This window comes from Callithrix jacchus, chromosome 7 (assembly GCF_049354715.1).
Source record: "Callithrix jacchus isolate 240 chromosome 7, calJac240_pri, whole genome shotgun sequence".
Lineage (NCBI taxonomy): Eukaryota > Metazoa > Chordata > Mammalia > Primates > Cebidae > Callithrix > Callithrix jacchus.
The window spans coordinates 25,725,623-25,743,097 of NC_133508.1; the positions used below are offsets into that span (position 1 = coordinate 25,725,623).

Here is a 17,475-nt window from a genome sequence, read left to right on the forward strand (position 1 = left end):
ATTGCTCTGTTTTGAGGAGGAAGGTACGTAAATGGAGATAATGAGCATAAATTCTTCAAGATGTGACCGGAAGTGAAGATTTTGTTATTGTATTAATATGGTTGAGATTTGGTGTTAATATGGTTGAGATTTGTGCACAGTTAATAATGAGGAAAGTTGTTAGTAAAGAGGAAAAGGTTGAACAAGAAAGGGGACATTCTTGCTAGAGGAAGTCACTGGGAACATGTATGGGGAAAGTGGACAAGTAGGGAAATTAATTAGCTTTAAATAAAAAGAGGGGCCTGGTTTCCATTTTATTAGGAGAGTGTGAGTGTACATTTAGGTAGACTTGTTGATCTGCTCAAAGGCAGTTGAGGGAGTGTCTGCTCGTGGCTTTTATTCACATTTAAATTCATCTTGATTTGAAAGATACTCATTTGAACTTATTTTGTTTAGCATTTTTTATTTTAAACAACAATTTATTTTAGCAAAATATTTAAAGAAGGACTACTCAAAGCAAGTGCACATACCTTTTTTTTAACGATAAGTAAGGTAAAGGACATTTATAACAGGTCCAGTTTTTCTTTCTGCCTGTGAGTTCCAAGCTGCCTAAGACCCAGACCATGACTTTGTTCTTTGTTGTCTCAGCAAATAATGTACAACAGGGTTCAGTAAGCAGGAGTTAAATTCTGTCAAGAGTGAAAAAAAGGTCCCAGTGCTGTGAACTGTGACCGTAGGGAGTGTGGAATGTCAAAGTTAGAGCATAGGCCTGGCGCAGTGGCTCACATCTGTGAGGCCAAGGCGTGTGGATCATGAGGTCAAGAAATAGAGACCATCCTGGCTAACATGGTGAAACCCCATCTCTACCAAAAATACACACACACACACACACACACACACACACACACACACACAATTAGCTGGGCATGGTGGCGCGCACCTGTAGTCCCAGCTACTTGGAACACTGAGGCAGAAGAATTGCTTTAACCCAGGAGGCGGAGGTTGCAGTGAGCCGAGATGGCGCCACTGCACTCCAGCCTACATCTCAAAAAAAAAAAAAAAAAAGAAGTTAGAGCATAGATGCATCATAGTGAGTTTGTGATCTATTGGAGGGCAGTGTTTCATTTTCTGAAAGTGTCAAACATATAAGGAAATTACGTTTGTCAAGCCTTCGGGCTATTTTTGTAGGATGGCCTAGAAAATTGGGCTTGCTCACTCAGCGAGATGTAGTTCTGACATTTTCCTGAGTCAGTCTCAGCCCCCACAAAACATCTTGCTGTGTGTCAGTGTGAAGTCTGCAGACTTGTAAAATATCTAAACCAGATGCTGTGTTGCTCTCCCTTAGCCCTGTTTTGTGGGAGCTGGCTCCATACAATAATATAAGAACATTTCAAAAATCAATAATAGAAATGTGTCTTTTTAAATTTCAACAATGTCATAAAATAAAACATCATCTTCTCTGCCCCCCAACCCTGCCCCAGTTTATCATGCTTTTTAAACTGGGTTTTGACAGCTGCTGAATAATAGAGATAAGATGTAGTTCTTTTTCTCACTAGTGAAATTCTGCATTATTTGTTATTCATGAGTTCTTGTTTTCCTGGAAGTTGGTTTGGTAAAATATGTGGGTGATGTGTACCCTATAATTGCCTGGGGGCCTTTTAGAATTTCTCCAAGTGTTTTCCTTTGGCTTTTATAAACTTGACAATAGTTGTAAGAAAGAGGCTACTGAATGTTAATATAATTGACCTGTTTTAGTGCAAGGTCTCCCCAAAGCCACTCCAAGATGAGCAGATTTATTTAGTTTTTAGTTTTTAGTTTTTGAGATGGAGTCTCACACTGTCGCCTGTGCTGGAATACAGTGGTGCCATCTCAGCTTACTGGAACCTCTGTCTCCCAGATTCAAACAATTCTCCTGCCTCAGCCTCCCGAGTAGCTGGGATTACAGGTGCTGGCCACCACGCCCAGCTAATTTGTTGTATTTTTAGTAGAGATGGGGTTTCACTATGTTATCTAGGCTGGTCTTGAATGTCTGACCTCATGATCTACCTGCCTCAGCCTCCCGAGTAGCTGGGATTACAGGCGTGAGCCATCACCCTGGCCCAGATGAGCAGATTCAGCATTTTTAAAGTATTTCTTCATAAGTTACAAAGGAGTAAAAAGATATTAAAGCTGCTGCCTTTTAAAAATTTCTACTTCATCTTACTAGTGTCAAGCTTTTAATCTTTCTTTATACCTCTGTGGTGTTGCCATCTGCTTTCTGAATAAGGCTCAGTAAATTTAATACAGCAGGAAACTTGCTGGAATTAGATAAGTCTCCTGTCAAAGCAAAGGAGAGCCATGCATTTGCCGCTAAAGCAAAAAAGATGTGACAGACCAGAATGCCATAGAAACACCTTTATTGCCATCGCAGAGACTTGCCTAAGGCACAAAGGGGTTTTGTTTTCAAGAAATTGAGGCAGAGAAGAGACACTTCACCTGTCTGTTCTGGAATGAAGATTTGTTTCCTAAGATTTGAGTTGAGGAACTCTGCATTGGGAAGGGAGAGATTGATTTTGAAAAACTTTAACAGGTGTGGGACTTAATTGCATTTCTTAAAATACATTTCACATGTACATTTTAAAATTAATAATCTTCACTTATTTGAAGCTTAATGATCCAGCAAACTGATCCATCTGGAAAACTGCCTGAAACCAAGAATAGAAAAAAAAAGTTGAAACAATCAAAATAGACTCTAAAGTGACCATACAGTAGCATCTGCTCCTAGTTTATGGAATACACCTATCAACCTATATTTCCTAGGCAATAGTTGATATTCTTTGGAGCCAGACCCCTGGGGATGAATCCTAGCTCTGCCAGTTGCTAGCTGTGTGGTTAGCAATTTGTTCCTCAATCTTCTCATCTCTAAAATGGAAATAATAATAGATTTGCTGGCTGGGCGTGGTGGCTCAAGCTTGTAATCCCAGCACTTTAGGAGGCCGAGGCAGGTGGATCACGAGGTCAAGAGATTGAGACCATCCTGGTCAACATGGTGAAACCCCCGTCTCTACTAAAAATACAAAAAATTAGCTGGGCATGGTGGCGTGTGCCTGTAATCCCAGCTACTCGGGAGGCTGAGGCAGGAGGATTGCCTGATCCCAGGAGGCGGAAGTTGCGGTGAGCCGAGATTGCGCCATTGCACTACAGCCTGGGTAAAGAGCGAAACTCCGTCTCAAAAAAAAATAATAATAAAATAATAATAATAATAGATTTGCTATAGGATTGAGTTAATACTTGTGCAGTAGTGCCTGGCATGTGGTAAACAGTCAATAGTAACTATTTGTTATTTTATTTACTCTTACTGTATTATTTATTATCTCATATACTCTGAATGCTTGGTGATCTTGTTTCCAGATGTACAGGCAATTACAGCTATGATTTAAAAGGAAGAAAAGACATTTATAGAGTTAAGTCTATATTTTAGGATTGAAATAGCCTATATTTTAGAATAAAATTTTGAGCTTATGGCTCAAAATAAAGAATTTTTAAAAAGCATAAAAACTAAGCGTAAGAACTCAAAAAGTACAGCACTCTGGGCTATTTAACATGTGAGAAAATTGCCATAAACTAATGGCTCCAGAGAGCATTAGTGAATTTCAACACAATGCAGTGCCTATTGTTCAGAGTACTGATTCTGACTCATGAAGATGGTGTTAAATTCTGTTCCTGGTGTTCTGTTTAGAGAAACCAGAAAGCATTTTACATTTTAGGAAGATTCCAAAACAACATTTTTAAAAAGGCATTTAAAGGCCAATTTGTAGAAGATTCGGAATTACATACAAATACCTTTGTATTTGAATTGTTTTCTGTCTCCCCTTTTAAGCCCAAGTTAGTTTTCTTTAGAATTATTTATAAATGCGATATTTAGGCACAAGTGTTATTTCTGTTAAATGCCAAACAAGTCTTCCCCATACATACCTCATCTTAGCTTTCATTTTAGCCATTTCACTGCTTAGTGATATCTCCATACAAATCTTCATGAATGTCAGGCTGACTAGGTTTTGCTCTGCAATTACATTTACCAGGAGTTGGCAGTCTGAGATAGTGAGTTCAGTTATACATCATGCTGATTGCAATATGACTTTTAATGTTTACATACACTATTTCTTGGTCTAGTTGTTGAACTAGAAAGATCATTTTGCTCTAAAATCTTTTTAACAATTAGTTGTAAAAATATATAATGTAAAAATCTAACTGAACCTATTTAAGGGTAAAATTTGGTAATTATTTATATTTACATTGTGGTGTGACAGAGCTCTAAAAATTTTCATTGCAAAATGGAAACTCCCATTGAACAACTCCTTGTATTCCCTTGTCCTAACTCCTGGAAAACACCATTCCACTTTCTATTTTTATGAGTTTATGTACTCTAGGTAACACATATAGCTGGAATCATAGAGCATTTGGCTTTCCGTGACTGGCTTATTTCACTTTGCATAATGTCCTCAATGTTCAACCATGTTGAAACGGGTCAGAGTTTCCTTCTCTTTTAAATTTGGATATTTTATTATTTTTATATATGACGTTTTGTTTATCCATGTATTTGTTGATCAATATTTGGGTTACTTACAACTCTTGGCTATTGCAAATAGTGCCACTATGAGTATGAGTATGCAGATATCTCTTCAAATTCCTGCTTTGACTTATTTTGGATACATACCAAAAAAGGGATTGCAATATCATATAGCAATTATATTTTAACTTTTTTGAGGAACCTTTGTGCTGTTTTCCATAGTGGCTATTCCATTTCATATTTCTACTGGCAGTGCACAAGGCTTGCATTTTTTCCACATCCTCAGAAACATTTATTTACTATTATTTTTTTGATAGTGGCCATCCTAATGGGGATAGGATGATGTCTCATTGTGGTTTTAATTTGCATTTCTCTAGTATTTAGTGATGTTGAACATCTTTTCATTTGCTTATTGGCCATTTGTATATTTTCTTTGCAGAAATTTGCCCATTTAAAATCAGATTATTTGTTTTTCTGTGTCATTGAGTTGTAGAAGTGCTTTATGTGTTCTGGATATTAGCCCTTTATCAGATACATGGTTTGCAAATGTTTTATCTCATTCTGTAGGCTGACTTTTCATTGTGTTGATTGTATTGCATTCTTTGCTGCAAATAAGTTTTTTAATTTGACATAGTTCCATTTGTCTGTTTTTGGTTTTGTTGGTTGTGGACTTGGCGTCATATCTAAGAAACCATTCCCAAATCTAATGTCACAAGGTTTTTCCTATTTTTCTTCTAGAGTGTTATAGTTTTAGGTGTTATGTTTAGGTCTTAAATCATTTCGATTAAGTTTTGTATGTGCTGTTAGGTAAAGGTCTGACTTTATTCTTTAGCATGTGCATATTCCATTTTCCAAATACCACCTGTTGGAGAGAATGTTCTGTTCTTGCTGAGTTGTTGAAAGTAATTTGAACATCATATATGATGGTTTATTTCTGGGCTCTCTATTCCGTTGGTCTGTATGTCTGCCTGTATGACAGTACCACACAGTTTTGATTACTATAGCTATGTAATGTGTTTTGAAATCAGAACGTGTGATGCCTCCAACTTTGTTCTTTTTCAAGATTGTTTTGACAATTTGGGGTCTTTGGGATTCCATATAAGTTTAGGGATTTTTGTCTATTTCTGCAAAAAATGTTATAGGGATTTTGATGTGGATTACATTGAATCTGTAGATTGCTTTGAATAGTATGGATATTTTAACAATAATAAGTCTTTCAATTTAGTGTTGCAATAAACAGTGGATGTCACCTATATATATATATATATCTTTTAACATTTCTTTCAGCAATGTTTTGTAGTTTTCAGTGTCTACCTCTTTCACCTACTTGGCTAATTTAATACCAATTATTTTATACTTTTTGATATTACTGTAAATGAGATTGTTTCTAAATTTACATTTGATTTGATCATTGTTAGTCTATAGAAACAACCAATTTTGGCATGTTGATTTTTTTATCCTGCAAGTTTTCTGAATACGTTTATTGGTTCTAGTAGTTTTTTTTAATGTGTGGAATTTGAGGGTTTTCTACATATATCTTGTCATCTGTGAACAAAGATAACTTTGCTTTTTAATTTCCTTTTTGGATGCCCTTTAGTTGTTTTCTTTGCTAATTGTCCTGGCAAGGACTTGCAGTACTATGTTGAGTGAAAGTAGAGGGAGTAGGCTTTCTCACTTTGTACCTGAGCTTAAAGGAAAAGTTGTCAGTTCTTTACCATTCAGTATGATGTTATCTGTGGTTTTTCATATATTATCTTTAATATGTTGAGGTAGTTTCCTTCTGTTTCTTGTTTATTGGGTGTTTTTTATCATGAAAGAGTGTTGAATTGTGTCAGATATTTTCTCTAAATCACTTGAGATGATCGCTTGGTTTTGTCCTTCATTCTGTTGATGTGGTGTACTACACAGATTGATTTCTGTATGTTGAACCATACTTGCATTCTAGGAATGAATCCCACTCTTCATGGTGTTTAATCCTTTTTAATGTGCTGTTGAATTTGGTTTCTGAATATGTTGTTGGGTATTTTGCATCAATATTTATCAGAAATATTTGTGTACTTTTTGCTTTTCCAACAGTATACTTGTCTGGCTTTGGTATAAGTGTAACACTGACATCATAAAATGAGTTTGGAAGTGTTCCTTTCTATTCAGTTTTTTGCAAGCGTTTGAGGAAGATTGTTGTTAATTCCTTTATACATGTTTAGTTGAATTATCTAGTGAAGACATCTGGTTGTGGGCACATTTTTATTGGGAAGTTTTTTGATTACTGATTTTGATCTCCTTACTAGTTATATATCTGTTCTTTTAAAATTATTATTCATGATTCAATCTTGATAGTATGTATGTTTCTAGGAATTTATCCACTTCATTCTAAACTCTTGACCATCATATCTTATGCAGTTGGATCTGGTCTACTCCTAGGAACCTGGATTTGATTGTGAGTTCTTTTTTTTTTTTTGAGATGGAGTTTCACTCTTGTTACCCAGGCTGGAGTGCAATGGTGCAATCTCAGCTCACCGCAACCTCCGCCTCCTGGGATCAGGCAATTCTCCTGCCTCAGCCTCCCGAGTAGCTGGGATTACAGGCACGTGCCACCACGCCCAGCTAATTTTTTGTATTTTTAGTAGAGACGGGGTTTCACCATGTTGACAAGGATGGTCTCAAACTCTTCACCTCATGATCCACCCGCCTCGGCCTCCCAAAGTGCTGGGATTACAGGCATGAGCCACGGCACCCGGCCGATTGTGAGTTCTTAAGAGTTGTCTTCTCTGCTGGTGGCTTGTTAATGTTGCTCAAAGAAGGCTTCCAATATTGTGAGCATCTTTGTCATTCACAGGGGTATTATAATGATGGCAGTGGTGGGTTCTCCAGTGCAGCTGCTGTCATTATACCAGCTGCAGTAGAGAGGTGCAAGCAGTGGCAGCAGGAGTCACTGCAGGAGCAGCAGTGGGTCCTCTGTGCCCTGCATCCCTGAGGCAGTCAGTTGAGTCACCCCCACCCTTGTGTGGCCAGGTAGAACCTGTTCCCTCACCCAGAGCCTCTCCTGCAGCTTCAGTCTTGCTCGCTGCCATGTCCCAGGGGTCCATAAGCACCTGGCCAAAGGTGCAGCCAGGACTCATGGGGCCGGCCTCAGGAACTTTAGAGTCATTTGTATGGAATTGGCCAGGTCCACTGCGCCACCTGCATCTCATCCACTGCCTTGGGAGCTGCTGCAGTGGGGTTGGGTCAGGTCACCTGATGGTAGGGGAGCAGCATGGTCAGGCACAGAGGACAGGCAGAGGTAAGCTGGAACCAGAGTGGTGCTGCCCTCCATGGAGCCAGTGGGAGCTGCAGCAGGCAAGAGCCCCACCCTTCCATGTGTGGCTGCAGCTGCCCAAGTTGTGGCTTTGGACCCAGGCATTTTATACTCTTTGGGGACCTGGGAAGACCCCCTCCCTTGCCCACACAGGCTTGGAGGTATCTTCTCCTGTTGACTGGGCTCTCCTTGCTTTCAGTGCCCACTCCAATTGTGGAGCATAGTTGAGGCTGAGCCCAGGTGCTGTTGCAACCTGAAAGGGTGTGTGCATGCTCTGGGCAATGCTGAAAAGCCAGCCCTTTGCCACCTTGGCCCCCTCTGGACTTTGGGCACCAGTGAGCATGGGAGAAAGGCTCAGTGGGTGCTGAGGGCAGCTTGGCACTGTCCTGTAGGGACCCGTTGGCACAAAGAGCCTGGGTACCATGAATGGTAGTAGGTTTCAGACAGGCTCCTGGGAAGAAGGGAGAAGGGTCCCCAGTGAAGCCCACCTTCAGACCAGGGAGGGCCTGAAGCCTGGGGTCTGGGTTCCTAGTCCCGTGAACTGGAGTGGGAACTTGTGGTGCCTTTTCCAGACCTGCCTATGACTGCCCATAGACCAATGGACATGTACTTCCTCCTCTCTGTGACCCACAAAAGACCTGGACTCAGCCAGACTCAAGGAGATGATGGGACAACCAGCTGCAGAGAGGAGCTGCTCACTCCAGGGTCTCCTCTTTGCTGAGAGCTGAGAAGATGATGGGAATCCAGTTGCGGAGAGGAATTACCCTCTCTGCTGAGAGCTGGATACTTATCAGAATGACCTACCTTGAAAAGAGGAGCTATTCTCTCTGCTGAGAGCTGAACACCAATAGGAACACTCTGGTTACAGAGAGGAGTTGCCCACTGCAGGTCTCGTCTGAGCTGTTCTATTGGTCAGTAACGCTCCTCTTTATCTTGCTCATCCTCCACTTGTCTGTGTGCCTCATTCTTCCTGGAGACAGTACAAGAACTCAGAACCTGCTGAATAATGGGGATAAAGAGCTGTAACACAAACAAGGCTGAAACATGCCCCTTGCCTGCTATGTTGTGGGGGACAAGAAGGAAAGATGAGAGAAGGAAAGAAGAGCTGTGGCCCTTTGGGGAGCTCAGACCTGGAAGCTCCCTTAGCCAGGGCTGTGAAACCCTTTTTAGGTCTCTGTGGTTCCTAGCATCTCCAAGCTTCTGGGAGCCACACCACATTCCTTGGTGTTAGTCATTGATATGGTTTGGCTGTATCCCCACCCAAATCTCATCTTGAATTATAGCTCTCATAATCCCCATGTGTTTTGGGAGGGATCTGGTGGGATGTAATTGAATCATGGCAGCAGGATTTTTCCATGCTATTCTCATGATAGTGAGTAAGTCTCACAAGATTTGGTGGTTTTATAAAGGGAAATTCCACTTCACATGCTCTCTTGCCTGCTACCATGTAAGATATGCCTTTCCTCCTCCTTTGCCTTCCACCATGATTTTGAGGCCTCCCCATCCAGGTGGAACTGTGATTCTTTTAAATCTCTTTTCTTTATAAGTTACCCAATCTCAGGTATGTCCTTATAGCAGCATGAGAACAGACTAATACAGTAAATTGGTACAGGTAGAATGGGGTACTGCTATTAAGATACCCAAAAGTGTGGAAGTTACTTTGGAACTGGGTAACAGGCAGAGATTGGAACAGAATAGAGGGCTCAGAAGAAGACAGGAGGCTGTGGGAAAGTGTGGAGCTTCCTAGAGACTTGTTGAATGGTTTTGACCAAAATGCTGTTAGTGATAGGGACAATGAAGTCCAGTTTAAGGTGTCCCAAAGAGAGATGAGGACCTTTTTGGGAACTGGAACAAAGGTGATTCTTACTGTTTTAACAAAGCAGTGGTATTTTACCCCTGCTCTGGAGATCTGTGGAACTTTGAACTTGAGAAAGATGATTTAGGGTATCTAGCAGAAGAAATTTCTAAGCAGCAAGGCATTGAGGACATAACTTGGGTGCTTTTAAAAGCATTCAGTTTTATTCATTCACAAAGATGAGATTTGTAATTAGAACTTATGTTTAAAAAGAGAAGCAGAGCATAAAATTTTGGAAAATTTGAAGCCTGGCAATGTGATAGAAAAGAAAATCCCACTTACCGAGGAGAAATACAATTTCTGGCTGCAGAAATTTGCATAAGTAACAAGGAGTAACAAATGTTAATCACCAACACAATGGGGAAAATGTCTCCAGAGCCTGTCAGCTGTCTTCATGGCAGTCCCTCCTATCACAGGCCTGGAGGCCCAGGAAGAGAAACTGGTTTTGTGGGCTGGCTCCAGGGCTCCCCTGCTTTGTGCAGTCTTGGGACTTGGTGTGCCGTATCTCAGCTGTGGCTAAAAGGGGCCAACGTACAGCTCAGACCATTGCTTTAGAGGGTGCAATCCCTATACCTTGGTGGAGTCCATGTGGTATTGGGCCTGCAGGTACACAGAATTCAAGAATCAAGGTTTGGGAATCTCTGCCTAGATTTCAGTGGAAGCATAGAAACACCCAGATGTCCAGGCAGAGGTATGCTGCATGAGCAGGGCCCTCATGAAGAACCTCTAATAGGCCAGTGCAGAAAGAAAATGTATGGTAGAAGCCCTGACACAGAGTCCCCAGTGGGGCACTGCCTAATGGAGCTGTGACAAGAGGGCCACCATCCTCCAGATCCCAGAAGGATAGATCCACCAACAACTAGCACTGTGTGCCTGGAAAAGCCAGACACTTAGCACTAGCTCATGAAAGCAGCCAGGCAGGGGACTGTACCGTGGAAAGCCACAGGGACAGAGCTGCCCAGTATCATGGGAACCTGCCTCTTGCATCACTATGACCTAGATGTGAGGCATGGAGTCAAAGGAGATCATTTTGGAGCTTTAAGATTTGACTGCTCTGCTGAATTTCAGACTTTCCTGGGGCCTGTTGCCCCTTTGCCTTGGACAACTTTTCTCATTTGGAATGAGTATATTTATCCAATGCCTGTACCCACATTGTGTCCAGGAAGTAACTGAATTGTTTTTGATCTTGGAGGTTTATAGGTGGAGGGGACTTGCCTTGTCCTAGATTAGACTTTGGACTGTTGACTTTTGAGTTAATGCTGAAATGGGTTAAGACTTTGGGGAACTGTTGAGAAGGCATGATTTGTTTTGAAATGTGAGGACATGAGGTTTGGGAGGGGCTGGGGGTAGAATGATATGGTTTGGCTGTGTCCCCACCCAAATCTCAACTTGAATTGTAGCTACTATAATCCCCATATGTCATGGGAGGGACCTGGTAAGAGGTAATTGAATCATGGGAGTGGGGTTTTCCCATTCTGTTATCTTGAGAGTGAATAAGTCTCATGAGACCTGATAGTTTTATAAAGGGCAGTTCCCTTGCACACACTCTTCTGCCTGCCATTTTGTGAGACATGTCTTTGCTCCTCTTTGCCTTCTACAATTATTGTAAGGTCTCCCCAGCCATGTGGAAATGTGAGTCAATTAAGACTCTTTCCTTTATAAATTACCCAGTCTCAGGTATGTTCTTATAACAGCATGAGAATGGACTAGTACAGCCATCAAAGCTGCTTATGGTACACCTGGTCCAGCTGCAGCCTTGAAGAGAGCAAGTGCCCTTGCCAGTGCCTAGAGCTGCCCTTTCTTCTGCAGCTGGTGTGCCTTGCTGTACACAGTGTCTGGACCCCATGCTTATTCACACACCCCTCATTGCTCCACAACTGGCTTGCCCTTGGCAGGCATGGGATCCAGGCCAGTAGCAGAAGCTGAGGACAGCCTTCCAGACCAAGTGGGCATAATGTGACTAGCAGGCCAGAGCAAAACTCAGGGATAGTTGCCACCAGCCATAGAGGTTTCTGGGTGGCAAAACAAAAGTCTCCCATAACAATAACTCTTAATTTTTATATTTTTATCAAAGGCTACTCATGGAATAACTACCCTCATGGAGGAGAAAGAAGTGCGGCTTAAAAAAAGTAGCCCCTCAGTCCAAATGGGGTAAACATCAGCTGAGTGTCACTGTATTTACAGGGTGGTTTTTTTTTTTTAACTAAACCAATGTTAAAGGTTAAAGTAAACCAATTTTCTAATCTTAAAAATGCATAATTTTGTTTTGGAGGTAACAGGGATGAAGTAGCAAGGGAATCATCGTGGTGGGTAGAGCAAGAAAATATGCCTGCGAGTTTTTTGAAACTTTACAATCCTTCATAAAAAAATAAGCTAAGGCCCCTTTCATACTTCAGTGCAAAAGCATGAAAGTAGTAGCACATTTGGTTCCGTGCAGGCCCTGCTGTCTTGGAGGTGGAGTAAATACAGCACGAATGATAACGCTTTTATTGATTATAATTGACAGTTTTTTCTTTAAGGTCATAACATTATTTATGTTTGAGGTAGGTAATAATTCATGTTTCTGTCTTTTATGTAATAAAATTAGAAGGCATTTTTTTCAAGTTCAAGGAATATTTATTTGGCAGTATGCACCAAATCTAATCAATTCAATCTTTTAATCCTTCGTTTTATTCTGTTGGCTGTAGAGTTACTTTATAGCAAAGAGATGCTTTTATTCCAATAAACTTTCAGATCTTCCCTAAGAATGTGAAATTCTCAACTGAGTCACTCTTGCAGTGCTGAGTCATACTGTCATGAAATCAGTGATGCTCTATGTTCTAATGAATAGCATTAACCTCTGAATTTCAGTAAGGTAAAATATTTCAACAATTCTAATGTAGTCTTAGTAACTAAGACTTACTTTACCTGATTTACCTTAGTTTACTTTGCTGGGTGACTATTTAATAAATGTAACTTACAACAAACTTTACATGCTATATTTATAGTACTGCAGTGTCATAAAGGAAGTAATGATACTCCACTGAATTGCTCTTCTCAGGATCCTTTGATTCTTACTTTCTGCCTTTTACTTCTGAAGTCTTACCACTTGGACCTGTATCCTTGACAGCATATTTAGAGGTTCTAGCAGGGGAACACAGCTGCTTGTGTACCCTTCAGTGAAGAATGGTTCTCTATTTGGGAAGGTCATCTTCTTCAACCTAGCAAGTAGCTTCAGAAAGGGCACACATGGAGTAGTGAGGCAGGAAAAAGACACCTGCCAAGTCATCCAGATTAGCTGAATCAGTCCTGGCCATCAACGAGGTGACAGATGTTGCAGCCAGATTACTCTCATATCTTTGGGTCTATTTTCTTCACTGCCTGCAGGCACTGCTTAGTAATTTAGTCTTATCTCGTGGATTTATCTATGATCTTTATGCAAATGATTCACAAATTATACAGCCAAGACGTCTCTTCTGCACTCCATACAAGTTTATCAAACTGCCTATTTGAGATCTAGATCTAAATTTTGAATAATCACTTCACATCGAACCTTTCCAAAACCGAACTACTGATCTTTTCCCTAAATCTACAGCCTTTCTCAGATCAGTTGAATGTCAGCTTCATGCTTAAGTTTGCTCAGGCCAGAAACCCTGGAGTCATCCTTGATTTTTTGCTCTTCCTCTTCTACCCTATATTTAACCCATCAGGCCATGATGGTTACTCTACCTTTTTCAGGCTATATCTGCATCTGGTGGAATATTCTTATTAATTAAAGATAATAGGCTCAGAGAGGTTAAGAGAACAGCCCAAATCCCCATCGTTGGGAAGTGATAAAGTCAGATTTCAAATCTACCTTTTCTCATTGATCACAACTAATATGCTCATTTCATAATACTAGTACTTATGCTAAATAAATGTTATAATTACTTTTTTTAAACATAGTTTAGAAATATGATTTGACCTATTCTATATTTGGAGCTTTATAAACAGTACATGTTATATTGATTAGGTTCTGTAGGAATTCTCTAGGTATTCTGCAGTTATTTCATAAATACTTGCGAACTCAGTTGAATTGGTTGGTATTCGTTTGCTGTTTTATTTTGCTCTGGGTTAGGAAATGTGTTTTCAGTTGCAACATATAATTGGATAAGTGTGTGTTGGATGGAAAAGAAGGCAGTTCTAATGAAATAAAAATATTCAAGAAGGTCCTTTAGAGAGCTCTCTTTCAGTGATTTCCTGCTACATCTCTGACTTTAGAACCTGTATTAGCTTTTTTTTTAAAATCTTACATACTTCTCTAATTGCTAGAGTTTTTGTGATATGTAATATTGATCTTAATGCTAGTCATTTAAGCTTAGATTATGGAATTATTTAAATTATTTAAAATTTTATCTCAGGGGCCTCTGAAAAGAGGGTTATCTTATAATGTTTTAATTCACTAGATTCTAAATTCCTCTAATAGATTATAGTGACAGTGGGTTGGAATCATGGTAGAGCAATATACTAAAAATAAATTCCAGTGTTGGTTAGATTATTGAAATACTCCAGTTTTACTGATGTAGTTTAGAAGAAGTTATTCCTCGCTACGTAATTAAATGTAACAAAAGAAGTATGTTAAGCTAGTTTCCTTGATTAAAGTTATATCTTTTGCTTGCTAGGTTATATCCTTGAATGAAGTCAAAATTAATTTTTTGGGACATGTCTATTCTTAATAATTGTGACATATTTTGAAAGCTGTTTTTCTTCTTCATATGTATATGTTCAACACTTATCTATTAAATAGATTTTTAGGTAAATAGCCCTGGGATAATTAATTCATCTTTTATTTTTGTCTTCTAAATTTGCATGTTTAAACTTACTTGTTTACGATTTTATCAATTTGTATTATTTTGATTGATTCCAGGATAAAATTTGATGACTATTTAATTCATAAAAGCAATTTTCACATCTCAAATTGTATATATCTGTTTACCTACCTGTCTGCCTACCTACCAACCTACCTATCTTTTCTGTGATAGAAACATTTAGTGTGGAATCACTTTTGAAATATTCTTATAAGGCTTTGGAACTATTTTTTAAAGGAGTAAGATGATATGTGTGGCATTAAAAGGAAAAACTATGTCTAGTAATTACTTCCTGTGTCAACAGATTGAGTTAAAGATGTGTGGCAATTGCAGCTGTAATGGCATATATTTAGAAAGGAAACTTAATTTACTACTTCTAAAAAAATATTTGTTGGCAAAACAAAACTAAAAAAGTTCAAAAAAGAGATATTTTATTTCTGGAAAATGTGTTAGTTTTCTGTTACCATTTGCAATGATGGATATGTGCGAGCCTTTATATCATGAGATAAGCCATGATCAACTATGTTGCTGTCTTCTCTTCTTCATAGTGTATGCCAGTTAAAGGCCTAGGATTCGTTCTTGGAGCCTATGAGTGCATTTGCAAAGCAGGATTCTATCATCCTGGAGTCTTACCAGTGAACAACTTTCAGAGTAAGTGACCTTTGTTTCTATGCATATATATGTATATACATCATATATACCATTATTCATTATGAAGATTTTCTTTTATTCTTGTTAGGGTTATATAGTTGAATAATCATTGGCTTGGCATTCTTTAATCCTTTAAGGAGTTTTAGTTTTAGTTTGTCATTTACAATGCTCTGGAACACCACTCAAATATACCTAAAATATTCTTAGGTATGTATTAGTTTTCAGTACATTTTAAAAGCCTGAAAATATTGTAGCTATCTGGTAAGACCAGTGGGGATTTAGTTATTGAAAGATGCTGCTACAGAAAGTTTCTAAAACTAATTTTGTCAGTTTATTTTATTTATCAATTTGTTTATATGTTTTAAATGCTACATAAAAAGTTACCATACAGTGAGCCGCTTGAAGCAGCACAAATTCATTATCATACAGTTTGCATTGGTTAGGTTTGTAGTCCTGGATTATCTGCATCCTATGCTCAGGGTCTCACCACTCTAAAATCAAGATGTTGGCTTGTTATGGTGGCTCATGCTTGTAATCTCAGTAATTTGCGAGGCTGAGGTAGGAATATCACTTGAGCTCAGGAGTTCAAAACCAACCTGGACAACATAGTGAGACCGTGTCTCTATAATAATATAAGATGCAGAGATCATTTTCAAAAAATACAAGTCCATTTGTTGTTATTTGCATTATCTACCTCTATAATCATGACCAAATCCATGTCTTTATAAATTTAATAATGAAATATTAGATGTGAAAATTTATAGTTTCAAAAAATAAAGGTGTCACTTGCATGTGATATTCTCAGAGGCTCAGAGTCCTTTTCAAAGCTCTTTAGAATTGTTGGAAGAATTCAGTTCCTTGCAGTTGTAGTACTGAGGCCCTTATTTTCTGGCTGGATGTCAGCCTAGGATCACTCTTAGTTCCTAAACGTTGCCTCAAGGCCTGGCTATGTCACCCTCTCACAACATGACTGATTCCTTTTTAAAGGCTACCAGGAGAATCTCCCTAGCCTTCTAAGACAGAGTCTTAAACAACAGAGTGTAATCATGGGAGTGACCCTCCCATCACTTCAATATATAATGTACCCCAACCAAGATAGAGAATGTCCCGTGATATTTACAGATCCACACACATTCAAACGGAAGTGAATGTGCAAGGCTTCTATTCCAGAACTGAAATTTGGGGTCATCTGGTTATTTTATTCCTACTCCAGAAAGTGTCAGTGTTACAATTTGAGTACTGAGTATACTTCTATCTCTGGAGAATGAACTGCTGCCACATCACCTTATAGCTACTGGATATAATGTGTAAGAAGAACGAATGCGTTCTTCACATGTACCCCCAAACCTAAAACACAATAAAATATATATATTAAAAAAAAAAAAACGACTGTAGTGGTAACAGGGGTGGTTTCATGGAAAGTTAGGGCTGGGGGGTTGCTAAAACTAGAGTAGAAGTCTCTTTTAAATAGTTACCCATAAATCTTTGTTAGGCCTTTAATTTATCTGTATAAGAATTTGGGTTTCTCTGATGGATAGTTCAAAGGGTTCATTGAGATTGAGACCTGACTTTCCTTCTGGGAATTTTGGTACACATTTACAGATGTATATATAGTTCTTTTTCTCTCTTAGAAGGCACGATTCTTGGTCTTGAGACTGCTTACATTTAACTTGTAGGTTCTGGAGGTGAGTAACAATTGCTGTCTCCTCCGTCACATATTTCAGAGTTTGGTCCTTGTTCCGAGTGAGTTGTAGGTAGAATTCTAAGGTGGCCTCCCAGGTTTTGCTTCCACATCTTCTTAAGTGTGGGTGATCTATGAATTTAGTGGGATAGTCACCCCCTTACTTACATTCTGTTACATATCACCATATGAGAGTGAGGATGTAGTTACTTTTGTGATGACATTGTTTTATCTAAGACTCCATCATAGCAGACTGGAAGAAGAAAGAGAATCTTTACTGGCTTTGGAGATGTGAGCTACCTTGTTTGGAGAAAGCCATGTAGTTGAGGCTTGAGAGTAACCTGTAAGAACTGAGAGCAAACCCCATTAATATCCCATGAGAAAATAGGGACTTCCAGTACTACAATTGCAGGGAAGTAAATTCTTCCGACAACCTGAATACTCTCAGAAGAGTAAGCTCCATATGAGAATGCAGTCTAGTCAAACCTTGATTTCAGCCTGATGAGGCCCTAAGCAGAGAACCCAGTTACACTGTGCCAAGGCTTCTATTCATTAAAAACAGGGAAATAATAAACAGATGTCTTAAGCCCCTAAAATTTGATCATTTATAATTCAGCAATCACAAATATGCAATAGCAA

At 39.2% G+C, this 17,475-nt stretch overlaps 1 protein-coding gene across 1 annotated transcript in view; it reads left to right on the forward strand.

The window, feature by feature from the left end:
* GPR158 (G protein-coupled receptor 158) overlaps positions 1 to 17,475 on the forward strand; it is a 420,273-nt gene that overhangs the window by 187,420 nt on the left and 215,378 nt on the right. Inside the window, exon 3 of the mRNA XM_002750100.6 lies at positions 15,053 to 15,155. Within this exon, the coding sequence (XP_002750146.3) occupies positions 15,053 to 15,155 (103 nt within the window). The remainder of the gene's footprint in view (positions 1 to 15,052; positions 15,156 to 17,475) is intronic.